This window comes from Ochotona princeps, chromosome X, assembly GCF_030435755.1.
Source record: "Ochotona princeps isolate mOchPri1 chromosome X, mOchPri1.hap1, whole genome shotgun sequence".
Taxonomy (NCBI): domain Eukaryota; kingdom Metazoa; phylum Chordata; class Mammalia; order Lagomorpha; family Ochotonidae; genus Ochotona; species Ochotona princeps.
Window position 1 is genome coordinate 96,315,407 of NC_080865.1, and position 18,556 is coordinate 96,333,962.

The following is an 18,556-nucleotide window of genomic DNA, read 5'->3' on the forward strand; positions in this document are numbered from 1 at the left end:
GTAGTGTTGGATGTGCTAAGGAAAAATGTCATTAGGGGTAGGTACACGAAAATAATATTTTCTACCACTACATTTCACTTTATTGGGGACAAAGGCACTGGGTAAAAAGTGTCTTAGTAGCTCTACATTGTGTTATTAGCTTACAAACACATAGAACCTTATTATACTCTAATTTAAGGGGTGCATTAAGTATAATTTTGGGGGGGAAAAGTTTCCCACTGTCCAATATGAAAGTGAAATAATTCCTTAGTTCCTATTTCTGGAAATATAACTATCTTTTCTCAGTAAGGCCACTAAGGCAGAGTTGTTGGACTTTGGACAAGAGTACACAATATTCAGAACACTTTAATCAAATTATGCATGGAAAGTTAACACTTCCTTGGCATCTAAAATTGCGAGTCCTGGATGACAACTCAGCTAAATTCTATAGACTCTATATCATACTGTCAAGTCAACATCTCTTGAGTACAAACTGTATATTTGTTCTTTTTAAACACTAGTTCTTTGGTTCAGCAAGAAACTTGCACTATATATAATTAATTTCCACAGTCTAGCAAAAGTGTATATGTTCATAAATTTGGCAGAAAACCTGCTTTACTGGAATCTTATCCTTGATTGTAGCATATTAATTCAGCCAAAGTGTATATCTATTTAAACATTTTAAAGATTTATTGACTTATTTGAAAGGCACAGTTTCAGCAAGAGAGGGAGTGACAAAGACCGTGTTCTTCTATCCAATGGTTCACTCTCTAGATGTCTGTTGCGGTCAGGACTAGGCCAAATCCAAGCCAGGAGACCAGAGATTCTTCCAGAACCACTAATCAGGTGGCAGAGGCTCCAACAACTGGGCCATCTTCTGCTGCCACATTTTCAGCATGACCCTGGCTAACCAGCTGAACACAAGTGTGACTAAGCCCAGGCAGCACCAGCAAACCCACCTCTTCAACCTATAGAGAAATGGTGTCACTGCTTTAAGTTATGTTTTTAAAATAATTAAAATGAAATACAACCTTACTAATAAGTTAATTTATATTCTTCCTTTATTGGCACTCTTTAATTCTCCCCTTAATGCTGATGGGGTCTTAATTTGTCTTTCAAAGTATAAGTGTTTTGAAGAGACGAAACTAACAGAAAACAACAAAACCCATGCGATATAGCTTCTGCTGATTTTTGTTGATGTCTCTTCTAGACAATAAATAGATGGATTTGTTTTTTAATCCAGTCTACTAATCCATGATGTTTGATTGAGCTTAATCCATTTACATTCAGAGTTTAATATGTATGGGTGGCAATTTGGTCCTGTCATTTTAGGGATGGGTTGTTCATTGGTTTAGTCTTCTGTTGTCATTTTACTGGGACGTTCTTCCCATTTGCCTTTGGTTTTGGTAGGTGCTATTCCTCATCTCTGTCAAGAGAACATCTTTAAGTATCCTTTGTAGGGCAGGTTTGGAAGAGGCAAATTCTTTTAGCTTTTCCTCACTATGGAAGAATTTTATTTCATTTTCAAAGACAAAAGAAAGCTTTGCTGGATATGTTATCCTAGGCCTACAATTATTTTCTTTTAGAATCTGGAATATGTCACTCCATTCTCTTCTTGCCTGTAGAGTTTCCTGTGAGAGGTCTCCTGTGAGTTTCATTGGCATTCCTTTATATGTCAATTGATTTTTTTTCACGTGCACATTTAAGGATCTTTTCCTTATGTTCAACTGAAGAGAGCTTGATGATCATGTGTCTTGGTGAATATCCCAATTTCTGTTGGGAGTTCTGTGCCCCTCCTGGAACTTGTTTCCCAATTCTTTCTCTAGATTAGGGAAATTTTCCTTTATTATTTCATTAAATACATTTGCAAACTCAGCTTCTCTTTCTGCACCTTCTGGGACTCCCATAACTCTTACATTTGGCCTCCTAATAGTGTTCTTTTGTCTTTGAAAATGAAATAAAATTCTTCCACAGTAAAGTTAAAAGAATTTGCCTCTTTCAAACCTGTCCTACAAAGGATATTTAGAGATGTTCTTTTGACAGAGACGAGGAATAGCACCTACCAAAATCAAAGGCAAATGGGAAGAACATCACAGTAAAATCACAACAGAAGACTAAACCAATGAACAACCCCATTCCCAAAATGACAGGATTAAAGTACCATCCATACATATTAAACTCTGAATGTAAATGGCTTAAGCTCAAACATTATAGATTAGTAGACTGGATTAAAAAACAAAACCCATCTGCTTATTGTCTGGAGGAGACTCACTTCAACAAAGATCAGCAGAAACTATATCACATGGGTTTTGCTGTTTTCTGTTAGTCTCATCTCTTCAAAACACTTCTGATTAAATCATTCAATGACTCATAGATCATACAGTAGCATCATTTTCTTCAAGAAGGCTCTTGATTTTCATTTCTTCAGCTAAATGTTAGTCATTTAGTAGCATGTTATTTAATTTCATAGTGTTGTTAACTTCTTTTTTCTCCCGGATGTTGATTTTGTTTTGTGGCTTTCATTTAAGGGGGATGTACAGTAGTTGTGTAATGGAGACTGTCATATCTAGTAACATGTCATTTAACTTCATGGCATTGTAAATTTCTATTTTTCTTTCTATTGTTGATTTTGTATCATGACTTTTCATTTAAGGGGATGTACAGTAGCTGTGAAATGGAGACTAACATCCAGATGTGAGGACACAATGTAGTATGCATTTCTGCTTCTAGACAAAGATGGACTTACAATGAAACTGTTCACTATATCTTGACAATAGGATGCTGGACTCTCTGCCATTGTCCATGCCCACAATGATGGACATATTGCTGTGTATGAAGAACTATATTTTAGTAATGATATAGAGGAACTAGGTGGGGAGGAGGGAATTGGGGCTGGGATAAGGGAAATGCCAGGAGCCTCTTTAACTGTATCATAAAATGATAATAATAATAAAATGTAAAATAATAATAATAAAATAAATCCCAGAACAACAACAAAAAAAACAAACAAATTATCCAGTCTCGGGCATTTGGTTAAAGAAGGAGAAAATGGAGTAAGACAAGAAGAGAGTGTGCCTACTACCCAGAATATTGCTTGCTTTGTACAAGAAAATAAATATGCACCAAAGATATATTTCTGTTAATGAATGTTAAAGCCATTGAATTACTTGCTGCTTAAAATTGGGGCCAATTGAACTCAGAATATCTAAATTTGTTATAAATTAATTATGATGATGAACATTAATTAAGCACTAAGTATTGCCAGTGTACCATGTTTGTAGTATGTATTTTATAACGTTCTATACAGTATTGTTGAAATAAATAATTACATGAATTCCACACCGGAAATAGAGAGAGAGAGAGATCTCTTTTAAAATTGCAGAAGCCTTTCCCAAAGAAAAACTTGTACTAGAGAAAAAAAGCTCCCCAAATATTCTGATTTGCTTTGGAGATTTTTCTTCTCAGTACATATTCAGGGCATATTTAACAAATTATCCACTAATTGAACAAGTAACCATGCATGCGAATTAAAGATTTACTGAATCAATTCATGAACCTTTGAGCATGGATCCAAAATGTTACTTTCTGAGAGGAAAATTAAGTGAGTACAGGATGAAAAATGTCTGAAGAGGAAATAAGAATGTAAAATGACTGTGGCAGTTTCTATACTCTGTACATTTTGAAATGCCCTTTGCTCTTTCGTTGTTGCATGAAAAGAACCAGATTTGCTGTTCACAGCCTGAGGCAGCCTGCTGGACAAATACCCTCTCTGTATGAATGGCTTGCTAGAGCCTGTATTATCCCATTGAGGGTTATTAGTCTGTGCTTTGCTGGGCTGCATATATCTTTGGGCTCCAGTAGAGAGATTGTATGAGCTCTACTAATTCTCCCCTGGTTAAAGACTTTTTCCCCCACTAAACTGATTTAAAAAGCAGTCTCAATCCATTTTTGTGCACACACGTGTGTATGGTGTATGTGTCTTTAGATACCCTTTGAATGACAATTTGCAACAATAGAAGGGTACATCTCCCTTGTTTCAGTGCTTTCCTTAAGACAGGGCAGAAGCTACTGGGCCACCATGAAGGCAATCACAGGTCCAAGGTAGAGTTCAGCTAAAACAACTGATTGAGGTTCTTGATTAAATATCTGCACTTAATAAAGGAAAAGTTATCTGTGTTAGTATAACAGAGACTGACTAAGCAAATGTCCACAACACTGATATCCTAGAACCTATAATCCCCCTCTACTATGAACAGATTTTTCTAAAATGGGGCAACTCCTTTCAGGGTAAAAGGTCTTCAAAATTGAAGGTGAGAGCAACAATACAGAGGAAGGCTGTAACATGTGAGCCCTGGATAATAGTTCTGAAATCTGGATGATATATAAAAAAGACCTTTCTAACTACATGGACATCAATTCAGAAACCAGGCATTACTCTTCCTTTTCCTCGGGAAAGCAGATCATGTAGAATCAGTAAAGATTTCTTTAAAGCTTTTGGTTCACTGAGATAAACCAGGGATTTGAAGCATTGCTCCAATCAAGCAAACACTGCAGGAAACATAATCTGCAGTGCGCGCATTCATATGGGGAGCAACAATTTAAAAAAATGTGAATTTCAGGATGCTTCTCTGACCAACCCCTTGCCTACTGCTTAGCCAACCACTGAAACCATGTAGCAGAAAACACACAAAGGAAAGTTGTGAATCATTGTTGTGGGTAAATATATGCTAATGAGAGAATTCTACAGTTTTGTTTTTCACAATAGCTCTCATTGACAGCATTGTACATGAAAGGTGGAGTCAGGATATAGCAGAAGCTGAGGTTACATAGTATGGTGGAGAAGATCAGGTTTGAGAGCTAAATAGACTTGGCTTCAAATCTCAGTTAAGACTGATTATTTTTGTGACTTAAAGCAAGTTATTTAACATCAATACTGAAATTTTAACAGTGTGTCATTTAGACTGATGGTGCATATCTTATGGGGTGATTGGGGGGATTAGCAATAATAAAACTGAAGTGCCTGGCACAATAAACATGCTAACATAGCTGTGTATCAAACCAAAACATAAAACATAATATCCTGCATAGAATAATGTCATGAAAATTCCTGGGACTACTCTCTTCTTGTCTAAGGGGGCAAATGGCCCACTGCATTCAATCCCACTTTGTGCAAATAACAGAGGATAATACCTTGCCAGTGGCACATTGTATTTTGGCAGAGCTCTTGAGGCATGTTGCCTGCTTCACACAAGGTAGGAAAAGTTTGGTCAGGCAGGAACTTATTGTGTGGGAGAAGATTTTAAAGTAGAAGGTCTGTTTCCCTGGATGGGTAAAGAACTCTCCTGCAGGAGCAAACATAAACCAGCAGAGTGAAAACCCCTGACTCTGACACTGCAGATGATAAAGCATTTTGACTATGACAACACTAATGAAAAATCTCCCTGAAAATCTTTTGAAACTTAATCTGGCTATCTTGTTTTTTTTCTAAATAATAAATACAAATAGCTAGTAGACATGTGAAAAAAATGCTCAAGCTCCCTAGCTAGCAGGGAGATACAAATAAAAACCACCTAACTCCAGTGAGAATCACCTACATACAGAAATCTACAATAGCTGCGGTATGGATATAGTAACAAGCGTACCCTGTTCCACTGCTGATGCAAGTGTAGGCTAGAGTAGAGACGATGGAAGTCACTGGTAGTATGCAGAGTGCTCAGATAACTGAAACTTGATCTACTGTATGACTCAACTATCTCACTCCTGGAAGCATATCCAAAGGAAGTAAAATCTGCATATGAGAAAGCCATCTGCAATCCTATGTTTACAGCAACACAATCCAAAATATGGAAGGCATGGAAACAACCCACATGCCCATCAAAAGGGTAATGGATAAAGAAACAACTCAAAATCTGCATACCATATGATCCAGCTATAGCACTCCTAGGAATATATCCAAAACACCTGTTTCATGAGAAACCAATATGCACTCCTATGTTCATAGCAGCACAATCAGTAATTGCAAAAACATGGAAGCAGCCAAAATGCCCATCAGCAGACGATTGGATAAGAAAGCTATGGTTCATCTACTCCATGGAATACTACTCAGCTATTAAAAAAAAAACAAAATGCAGTTCTTTGTGGCCAAATGGGCCAAACTGGAAACCATAATGCTAAGGGAAATGAGCCAATCCCAAAAGGTTAGATACCACATGTTTGCCTTAATTTAAGATGATATGATGTTAATATGAAAAACAGTATATGTAAAATGTAATATTATCTCAACCTCAAGCAGCCTATCTCACATGCAATAAGATATTGTGAAGTAACCAATGAACCAACAATCAAAGTAAGTCAGACTGCTTACGATCTATATCAAAGAACTGTAAAAGCTAATATACTTTTAATACCCTATGTTATACCATAGTGGGGAGGGAGAGCAGAGAAATCTTCCATCTCCCTAGAACGTGTAAGGAAGGCACGAAATTTAAGCTACCAGGATCATAACTGGTAACTCATAGACAACAGACTGGAATCAGCATTAGACAAGAGTTAAACTACAAAGACATTTAAGGGGAATTAAGAGCGGTCCTGACAACCTCTTTACAGGATGTCATATGCACAGAGCAGGGGGGCGACCCCAGAGTGGAGCAGGGGGACAGGAGGAGGCTTGTATCCCAACCTTGAAGACTCACGGATTCTCACCAAGGACCATCAGTATGAGCACCAAGGACTACATCCCAACTGCCAAGGAGACCACGGGGAATTGGAGTGCCTTCGGAGGCCAAGAACTCTGAGGTCATCCATTCCCGCTTGGATCTACCACATGGGATGGAAGAAATCCAAATCCTTCCTCGCAGGATCCAAGGGCATCAGAACAACAGCCAGGAACCCTGAGCAGTCCTCAGAAACAGAAGAATAGTAAACTTCCTTCGGGACTAGGGAGGAGAGCTTTCTCTGGTCCTCACTTAGTTCCAACTTTGGGCCCCCACCCTCTCTCGCAATGACAATCAGGATCGCTCCAGAAACCCCTCAAAACATACAAACAAACAAAACTCTAGAATAGATAGAGAGCAACAAGGAAAGCTTGGAATCAGACAAGAAACGATCAGCGTGGATACACTTACACCTTGTTAGGTGGGACACAAAGATTGGTTACTGCTCACTAGGGTATTGAAGATTTTTGCACACCCCCCTAAAACTGTTCTGCACCTCAATTGTTGACATATGTCTTGTTAGTTATAAGCCAGTCTAGACTACCCGAAAAACAAAAAAAAAAGTGAAGTTCAGCAAAATTATGCTTTAGTGCTATATAATGCTAAATACTATAATGTAAATAGACACGAGACAGCTGAATAGTAATCTATAGCCATTTTAACGTGTATAGAACCCGGTCGTGTATAAACTAAAATTGAAACGTCAACGAAGGCGTCACAGGATGTGGTAAAGAACTTGCATTTTTTTTTCCAACATGTTGGTTACTCAATACTATGTCAATTAATTCCATAACATTATAAATCGTTGCTGATGTTATGTCAGGGCTTTTAATTAATAGGGATGATACTCTGCCGGCTCTACCTTCAGACTAGTGAAGGTCTCCCCAACAAGCTGTTAAACTTACCTGGACAATAAGATGCTGGACTCTATGCTTGGTATATGCTTGCAATGAAAGAATCTCAACTGAGCTTGAACTGTGGTTATGCAGCAAGGTGGAGGAATCCACCATGGGGGGAGGGTTTGCGGAGAGGTGGGGGGAATCCTAGTACCTATGAAACTGTGTCACATAATGCAATGTAATCAATTAAAAAATAAAATAAAAATTAAAAATATATATATATATTCTTATGTAACTGAAGACTAAGGACTTCGGAGTGCCACAAGTTTCATTTGAGAATCCTCTAGATCACTTCCTGGTCAAGTGATTTTTTTACAAGTGATCTCACTTCTCTGAGTCTCAATTTCCTCCTCCATAAAATGGAGAAATGGACATATCTACATAGCTTCAAGGTTTCTTGTTAGCATTAGATAATGTTAAGCAAAATGTTTAGCGCACACTAAGTTCTGAATAATTCTGTGATCATTTACTCCATTGTCTTGGACTAGTGAGTAGGGTTCCTACAAGTAGGGAGAGCTAATATTGTGGTGATGTCTAGTTTTCTGGGTGATAACTAATGCTATGGACATGAAATAATAATCAGGGCAAGTGTTCATAGCACTTCCATCAGTGGTGCTCATTCTACTGCACCAAAAAGTCAGCAATAGGAACAGTTTTTTAATAATTAGAAATTACTTTTTCTCGTTTATACAATTATAGGTAGAGAAGAGCATCTGGCAGCCTAAAGGGACTAGGCAAATGACCTGTTAAGTCTTTTATTTAGGAAAAAATAATATTGTTATTAGCCATTGCACTCGTTCTTTCGTGCTCCTACAAAGTTATTATCTCCTTGAATGTAAGGAAGTTTTTTCATTTGCTTCTTCTGAGTGGTATAATCTACCCCCAGGCCCATGGAAAAAGATCCCTGGTCCCTATTCTGTTTATGACAATACCCTATTCACACAAGAGTATGGATGACATATGTACAGTGTTTGAGTATTAAAGCTGTTTACACTATGCTTAAATTGCTTTTAGATATTAAGTGCACATTTTGTACAGAGTGGTAAGTACTAGGGCTGCGGAGAAGTCATGGAAGGGAAAAGCTATAGGATTTGGAAACGAGAAAAAAAAATTAGTTCTAATCCAGTCCTGCCATTTGTTGGGAAAGAGACTTAAGCTCTCTGTACTGCCATATTTGTGGCAATCCTCCCTCAAACAGGCTTTGCACAATGCTTGCCCTGTAAGAAGTGGTCCACCAATAGACATTTCCCCTTATACATCTGGTGGGTGAGACAGTGTCCACTTGTTGTTTCTAACGTAGGACGTGCTCAAAGTTTTCCCTGGCACTTTTCTGAGAACATATGTCTTAAAATATCTGGGGCTTATAAGTACACATCTGTCAGCAGGTGGGGGAAAACAAACGTGTGATTTTAATGTGTTGGGGGTGGGTGTGTGGGTATTTGATACAAGGCAAGACAGGAGGATTTGCTGATAAAATGAAGAATGTAATGCCTCTTATTCAACACTTTCCCATAGGCATGATACAAGTGATTATTTTAAGCACACGAAGGAATGCTATAAGAAATAAAACAAGGTTTCCTGAATCAATATCATTTACAATGCTCAGAAGAATTTATAAATACACATAGCAATTAAAGCCTTCCAGTCATTTTCATTTCCACATAAATATTGCTGTAATAATTGTAATGTTGCAGCAGCTGACTATTTCTTTACAAGAGGATGGTGCCTAAATAAGACAGCTTCTGGTGTAATGCAGACACACAGACCATGAGAAGTTTGAGTCAAGTTTTGACATCTCTTTCTAGAGTTGTAGGAAACAAGAAGGAGCAGTACCTTTCTGGCATATTGAAACACTCCCTTCTTTTTATCCATCTTCTTGAGGTACATTTCTACAAGAATCCTGAGACTCTTCCGTTCATATATGCAAGCTGAATGAGAATTGGAGAGTAGAATGAGCATCATAACTGCTTGCAACAAAGATGTTGGTCACAAGGTGGCAGATGACCACACTCCTGTGGAGAAGTCACCTGATTATTTTTCAAAAAGCACAAAGCATCAAAAAGACAAACTTGCAAGATGGGTGTATGTAGGGGAGGTAGGAACAATGGGTGCTGTATATGGAGTCATTTAAAAAGGTCATATAAGTACAATCTGTCCAGCTTGCCCTTGAGTCACAGGGTAGGTACCTCCTGAAGAGCCCCATGCAATCAGCATGAAAACATTTATAAACTGACAGCTGACATCACGCAACAGGCCTAATGCCAGGGAGATTATTTTCTAGGACAGCAATTCCAAGTCTGTTAGCACATGAGAATAACCTTGGGAAATTTTCAAAAGTTACCTGAATTGAACCTGCACAACAAGAGATGTTGCAGGATTGTCTTTTAGTTTGGTTGCTTCTGGTGTAATGTTGAGCTCAAACATTTAAAAGTTCCTCAGGTGGGCCCAGCGAAGTAACCTAGCAGCTAAAATCCTCACCTTGTGCGTGCTAGGATCCCATATGGGCACTGGTTCTAATCCCAGCAGCCCTGCTTCCCATCCAGCTCCCTGCCTGTGGCCTGGGAAAGCAGAAGAGGATGGCCAAAAGCCTTGGGACCCTGCACCCACATGGGAAACCCAAAAGAAGCTCCAGGCTCCAGGTTTCAAATTGGCACTGTTTCGGCCATTGTGGCCGCTGGGGGAGTGAATCATCAGATGGAAGATCTTCTTTTATGTCTCTCTCCTCCTCTCTGGATATCCGACTTTCCAATATAAATCAATAAATAAATACATCTTCAAAAAGATTTCAACTTAAAAAAATGTGCAGTGTTACTAGAAGTATAATCCACAGACCTAGTGCTGGAGTTTCTGAGCTGTGTCACTTAGGACATTTTTATTTAGTTCAGCAGACAGTATTTTCCACAGCCAGGCTTCAATTATTTCTTGATGAAGACATCAGTGCAGTGATTTATATTCTGACTCAAGCTCCTCACTTATCTATGGGCTGATAATACACAATTTCAGCCCTACCACTGATCCATGAGTAGCACTTCCCTTTGGATAGATAGAAGTAGCACTTCCATTGAGATACATAGAACACAACAATTTTCCACAGTGTGACACCAGCAAAGCCCAGGTTTGTTTTGGGAACATAATGACCAGTGGAGCCAGCACAGTCTTTCCCAACATATGCTTTAGAGACCTCCATATAATATGTTAAAATACTCAGATACACTGCTAACCTCTAAGAGTGATGTAGACTTTGGAAAACATATAATTAAACCACAGAATTGGATTCCTTACATAGAGATATCTAGTCTCATAGAACATAATTGAATAACATGGATCCAAAAAATTTTTAAGAAACTTAAAATTTTTAAGTCCACTTCATAGCTGGATATTACTAGGGCAAACCGAGCTTCTATCTTATGTCACACAATATAATCTGATCACTTATGTCCTTTCCTGATCAAACTTTCGTTGCCTAGTGAGACGTCACTTAAAACACAAGAGAGGCTGCAGCACATTTTCCTGTATCTCTTCATCACAGGCCAATTTCTGAATATTCGGGTGGTGCCTCGTTGGGGGAATCTGCTAAAATTCATTCCAGCTTTACCTCTATGGATACAGGTCATAGTATAGCTGGGTCTCTCATGAGTTCTCATGGGAGTGTATTTTCTCAAGCAGTTTTATCAATTTATTGTGAAAACAAAACAACACAAAAACCAAGAAGTGTTGCTGAGACATCAGAGAGCAATAGCAAATAGATCCTTGCTGCAATGGCTTTCAACAGGGTGGCACTTTCATGAGTGGATACCATCCCAGATGTTTTCAAGTATCATGCTTCGAGTTTATGTGATTTTATTTTAATCAAAGCCACCATCATAGAGCATCATTGATCCAGTAAAATTGCAGAGCACTTTCCAGGGTTGTGTTATTAAAAAACAAAACAAAACACAACAAACAAACAAAAAAGCAAATGTCTGGAAGGGGGAATGTGGGAATTTGGCTTAGCAGTTAAGATGCTGTTTCAACACCTTTATCCCACTTTGGGATATTCAGGTTTGAGTAACAGATTTGCCTCCAGTTACAACTTCCTGCTCATGTACACCCTGAGAAAAAGCAGGTATCACCCAAGTTGCTGGAGTCCTGCCACTTACATGAGAGACCCAGATTGGGTTTGTAGCCCCTGGCTCGAAGCTGGTCTAATCTTGGCTGTGGACATTTGTGATGTGAGCCAACAGATGGGAGATTTATCCTTGTATTTCAAGTGACTGAAGTAGATCATCAGTGACAGCTTCATAAAGCTGACATATTTACCCTCAATATTAAGTAAGAGAAACCTCAGTCAATAGAACTCTACAGGAGGTGCAGTGTTGTGGTCCAGCAAGTTAAGCGAACACCTATGGTGTCAGCATCACATAAGCACATGGGTTAGAATTCCAGATGCCCATTTCCAATCCACCTCCTTGTAAATATGCCCAAAGAAAGCAGTGTAAGATGGCCCAAATGCTTAGACCTCTGTTAACCATGTAAGAGATATAGGTGGATGGCCCAACCCTGGTTTTTGTGGCCAAATGAGGAGTGAACTAGCAGATGCAAAAAATCCCCCCTTCTAGAATTCTCCTTTTCAAATAAATAAACCTCAAACCTCAATGTATGCATATATATATATATATATGTGTGTGTGGGGGGGGGGAGGGAGAGAGAGAGAGAGAGAGAGAGAGAGAGAGAGAGAAATAAAAGTGCATAGAAGATATTTCTTCATCTCAGGAAACTAACATCACCACCATGATAGAAATAGCCAAGCACAAGGGAGAAGGAGGCCTGTTGCTTTAATAAGTGAATCATATTTTCAAAGAATGAATGGTTATTAGTTTCTACTATAAAAGCCAGCCTAGAGACTAAATTGAGATGCATATATTCAATAACAGAATAATAAATGCCCATCCTGTCCTGAAATTAAATTATTGGCTGCTAAGTACACTTCCTTCATCAGATTATGTTTTTTACAGAGAGTAGAAACTATCCTCCAAATATGACTCGATTTCATGCTTGCTGCGCTTCAGTCGGGGAAACAGGAGAGAATAGAAAATTTGTTTTCAATACCATTGCTGGTATCCTAATGTTATTAGTATATAACAAGTTATCTTCTAAGAAATAACGGATACGAAACGAACAGGAACACATTTGAACACTTTGTGGGAAGAGGACAGTGCTTACTCATTGCTAATCACCACTTCTTTCAGATTGCTGGCTTTTATTTGGACCAATATTTTTATCATCCTTGTGACTCTGCAATTAAGCTGCTAGTGAGCAAAGAAAACTCTCTGGCATCATTTTGTTATCCTTTTGGGCATAAATCAAAGGCACAGTGGTACTAAGCCACACATAGATTGAAATCAAAAGATTGAGAACAAAGTTGTTTTTATCTTTTTGGAGCTGTCCAAACTCATGACTCCATGATATCTTATAGAATAGTAATATTCCATTCTCTCTCAAAAATCAAGACATTTTGAGGCACATCTGTGGTTGTTATACCCAATTCTAGCTTAGTGACAAAGGATTGCATAGCAACTTAATTTAATAGAATGTATGATTGAATCAAGCCAGTACTGACCCATTTTTCTCTAAAGGAAATTCAGTATTGAAATGAGGCAGGCTTGAAAACAGAAAACATTTGAAAAAATGAATATGAAATGAACTTAGCATGCTCATTAAAAAATCTTTTACCTTTTCTCTCTCCTAACATTTAAACAACACTGATATTCATGTTGACATAGGCTGTTCTGGAATAAAGAAATCAAGGCATTATCACAGTAATAGTCATTGTACTATTTACAAATAAATACACCTCCTTAACATTTAGAACATAAATTTGCTTTCTCTGGTATGTAAAAACTGTTGCATTTCATCACATTCTTGGGCAGAGAATATCTCCATCAAACAAAGCATTGCCTGTCTGGATAAAAAGGTTAGTGACAACATGAGACAGGTGGTGTGTGTGTGTGTGTGTGTGTGTGTGTGTGTGTGTGACGGTATTTTAAAAATTCATGGAATATAAAATTGGAGTTGAATGGTAAATTTATTTTGTCACGAAATCTTTTTGATACACGTGCATTTTTCACAATATGCATTTCCAGAACTTTTTGAAATAGTGTGTTTGTGTGTGTGTGGTGTGTAATTTTCATGTGTAATCACATGACAACAGGACTATATAGGAAAGAGACCAAATGCCTGAATAGAAGATGGTGACAAGATGCTGAGCTTTAGTATTTTGTATTAACTCAAATTTTCTACTGTAATCAGAAATGTTAATCCTAGAAGCAAATATTTTTTCCTGTAGATTTTCAATTGTATCTCCTGCAAGCACGTGTAGCTTTCTGCAATTCCTCTTAACCATCTTCAAACCTTAGTAACAGCCCAATGAGTGACATCTGGGAAGCAGCTACTCTGCTGATAATAGATTGGCTTCCAGGATTTACTCTAAATCAGTGATTTCATTTTGGTATTCATGACATAGAAAGAAAGTGAACAAAAGAGTAAAGCTATGAGGATTATGCATTCTCTTGCCAAAAGGCACTTGGAACGGTAAGAAAAGATTTTGGTAACGATCTCCACTCTCCATGTGGCTTTTTTATAACAAAGAATGTTGCTGGTACTAAGCCAAATTAGATGCTCTGATACATTTATGTGCTTCCTCAGGCAAAATCCAGTACTCACATAAGTACTCACTTATTTTCCTAAGTGGTTTTTATGGAAACAATCGCATCGCTGAAAATTACAAGTATTTGAAACAGATTAAAAGAATTTGTTTAGGAGTTGGCTGTTCATAAAGAGAAACCTGATTCTGTGAAGTGCAATTTGGCCTGTATTTTGAAAAGCCATGCTTTAAATGGATTCTTGGGGGTACTGGACATTGCAAAAACCCAAAAATCTTCAAAAGATAAATGATTGTGAATTCTCTTAAATAAGTCATCTGTACCAAATCTCAAATTATAGTGAACTATGGAGATAGCTGGTCCTTACAAACGGCTGCAACCAGAAAAAAGCACAAAGACTCTACCTCTACTAATTTCAAGAAATGGCTGGTTGATTTTATAAATTCAACACAGAAAAATCCAATTAATTCCTGCTGTAACAGGCTAAAACACTCTGACCTAATAATTCATACATCGGGGCCCTGACGCTTATTTTCCTCCATATTTAAACGTTTTCATCCCTGAGGAATTGTTTCTGTTTTGTTTTGGTTTTGAGATTGTATGAATGTATTCTCGTTGAAAGGAGCCATTTGGCAGGATAGCATGCATAGACCAAACAGTGGGTAGTTTAACTATCTTGCACACTGCCTTTTCCTGCTGTGAAATTATGGGCATCCACAGACAGAGTAAATTAGGGTCTCACACTCTGGCACAGAGAAAATGAGGCAAAATATCTTTCAAAATGCTTCACATGAGAATAAAATGTGTCAATGTATGGGTATAGTTTGGACCTAAGATACTAACTTTCTTTGAAAATGAACTGTTTTACTCCCACTTATTATAATAAAATGCTACATAAACTTTAAGAAATGAAGGCTATACCCTACACCATCCAAAACTGATCTTTCAAAACATCTTTGGTGTTGCAAGATTCACCACAAAACCCTTCAAAACTCACTGTTAATTCACCACTTGGAAATGACAGGCTTTGATATCCTACATGAAGTAAGCATGTTAATTTCTTGGCATTTTTCCTTATTCATTCAAGGTCTGTTCCACAACATGTTTTCTTTGGATCCATATCAGGTTTTCTGGATTCTGGTATTTGTATAGAGATGTAGTGTTTTCATTTCAAAGTTATTTGAAGGTGTGTAGTAAGATTGCAAATAGTATTTCAATCCCTCCTACATGTACATAGATATCAGCTCTCATCTTTTAGTATAGTTTTATTCTGAACATAATAAAATACTGAAACACAAATAATTGTTACTTTTGTCTCAGTGAAGTGTAAAATCAAATTACTGTGTTCTCTACTAAACCACCAAAAGACTGAATTTACTTGCTGTAAAGGATCAATATTTACACTGCAGATGAACAAATGTTGGCACTAGAACTCACACTCAAAGGAAACAACATGTATACCAAAAGTCCGGATAGAAATTCATTGTGAATGATCTAATCTATCACTTAAATAGAATTAAGCATAGACAGATGTAGGTTTCTCATTTTTCTGCCAATGAACATTTGCAAGAAATAGAGGGGGACATTTTAGAATGTAAAATATTTTCTTCCAAAACACTGGATGAACTCTACCTAGAGTAATTTCCTTACGCATCAGTCTTCAAACAGAAACACATGGGAGTCTTTTCTAGATCAGAAACATGATTATGTGGAGGAGTCCCATAATGTTACAAAAGAGCCACTTGAAATCATACAAAACTGTAAACCACTGCCACGGGACCAGTGGAATCTGTCCCTTTGAAGGTTAAGCACTGGTGATTGATATGATAAGAGTTGTTTCATAATAAATTTTAAATTAGCATACATGTTTACCATGCTCAAATGTAATTCTGAAAGTTGTAATGTGCACAAATTACAGTAAATTTGCTACGTTTTACTTATAATGTGAAAAAATAATCTTATTTGATACATATTGGTAAAAGGTGTTGCAAAAATGAATAAATGCTCCTTCAGCAGCTGAGGTACTTTAGAAAGAGACCCATGACGTGGATATGAATACCTTATTAACCTCAATTTAAGTAACAGTGAGTAGCGTTGTCCAAAACTGTGCTTCAGCTGAAAAGAAAATCAAACTATTGATAATTTCCTTGAGGCATGCATTTCACCATGGCAAAGTGCAACTGGGCGTGCATTACATGGGAAGTCCAGGCCGGCTTCAGCGAACTAAGTAGATCATGAGCATTCTTCCAGCGCAATGCAGAAGCTTTATGGAGTGGAGTGGGGAAGTTGGAAAATTTGAAATAGTCTTCTCATTATTTCATTTTAGAAGTGTCATTCCTCAGCTGACTGCTGCTTCAGGAATGCAAGGTGATGGGAAAACGACTTGGTCAGATGTTGGCTATAGGAGCAAGCACTTGGGCAGCCAAAACAGGGCAGTGTTATGATGGCAACTGAAAATGTTTCAGCTGCAAAAAGCAGCAGCAGACTGCACAGTGTGCCAGAGATGACTGAATTATACAGTGTCCCATCTGAGACTGCATAACACATTCACCATCAAGCCAGAAGGCTTCCTAGCTATGGCAAGGGCTGAACAACACACAGCACACCAAAGGGCAATGCACAATCCGAAAGAAAGAGAAAGAAAGAATGAGAGAAAACAAGCAAAACACGTCTGTCGTGCACAAACCTTCGGGCTCTGTGTTTTCTTTGTGGTGTACTTGCTTCAGCGGGCAGCAGAAGATTTCGTGACACTTAGCACGAAAGGGGGACTCTTTTTTCTTTAATTCCGCAGATTGGATGGAATCTTGCCGTAACATAATGTATTCCTGTGTGCCAGGGGGGGCGTCATCCAGAACTGTGGTCACCACATAACAAAATGAACTTAAGTTAGAGCTTCACGAAGGCAGACAACTTCTTAAATCAAATCTATTCCCAGGGAAGACTAAAGAAACAACATTTCTAAAATAAATAAATTAATAAGTAATAATAATAGTAATAATAATAAACACCTCCAAAGACGAACATCTAGTAGTTTGGCAATTTTAATTTCAGGGGCTTGGTTTAAAACATTGAAGCCCTGGAAATAAACACTCAGTTATACTCACATATACAGCTATTGCTAGTACAATGAAAATTTCACAGTATTACATTATTCCCATAGTGCCATAAAATGTTTTAATATTAATACCCATGTTGCACCCAAAAACCATATAGAGCTCACATGATTAAACTTCAGATACAATATAAATATTTAGAGGTCAAACTGCTAATGTCCACCAATTATCAGTGAATTTGTTTCGCCTTATTTCTTCTTCTGTTCCTGTTATGAGGATATAGCTTCTAAGCAGAATATACTGGGTTAGAAAGAAAGAAAAGCACTTCTGTTTACTCCTTGACTTCCTAATAGGGCTGGGACTGTTGTGAATATTCTTAAGATACTCAAAACCCTTTAATGAAGGCAAGAGATTGCAGCCTAAGGATCACAGCCAGACCCAAAGACCTGCCTCAATGGATTCTGAAAGAGCTAGGCTTGGTTTATTAATTTTGTCTTTAGACATATACTGACCCATATGTACATACTTAGATATACACTTATCTATACACTCAGTCCATGTTTTCTTACTATTTCTTTCTTTTTTACATTTTATTACTATTTTTTTCCCTGACAAAAAACAGATGTCTGTCTCTACAGGTCCACTGTGATACGCTTGCATCTGAAAACCACCCACTAAGTAGGTGCAAATTTGAACTACATTTGCAGAAACAGAACTGACTCCAGAATGGATTTTTTTTTAACTTTCACACCCTATCCAACCAGGCCATTTCAACAGGCATGAGTCAGTGCCTCCAAAGCTGTGATTAATGATGGGCTGACTCATTCCACTCCCCCAAATGCACACACATAACATGCATTTAGGAGGACTGACACCACCAGCAAACTCCTTTACGGGGAGAATAAATCTGTGTTTTTCTTTTTATTATTATTATTATTATTATTATTATTATTATGACTGAATTTTAGATGGGATCTGAAGATTCTTTGACAACACATTAAGATTTTGATTGATTTTAAGAAATTCGAGTTGTGTGGATAAAAGGCATAAAATCTATGTACATTTTATATTAGTACTATGAGTTTTGAACAAGTTCTTGTTAGATTGTCTATATGTGGAATTGCTTTCTTCCTTCACAAAACATTGACTTATGCAAGAAAATGATATCTATTTAATTCGGTTCTCTTTGTTTTCCTCTAGCATTCAGCAGCGGTAATCAAAATCATTACATATCCATAGCACTATGGCTTTCTCTGGCAGAAAGTTCCCTT

The 18,556-nt window shown here is 37.6% G+C and overlaps 1 protein-coding gene across 3 annotated transcripts in view; it reads right to left on the bottom strand.

Moving 5' to 3' along the window:
• FGF13 (fibroblast growth factor 13) overlaps positions 1 to 18,556 on the bottom strand; it is a 541,249-nt gene that overhangs the window by 206,046 nt on the left and 316,647 nt on the right. For 2 of the 3 annotated variants that reach the window (XM_058658920.1, XM_004587750.3), the window contains exon 3: positions 16,919 to 17,086. The exons of the other annotated variant lie outside the window; for it this stretch is intronic. In XM_058658920.1, the coding sequence (XP_058514903.1) occupies positions 16,919 to 17,086 (168 nt within the window). The remainder of the gene's footprint in view (positions 1 to 16,918; positions 17,087 to 18,556) is intronic. 3 annotated transcript variants of the gene reach the window in all.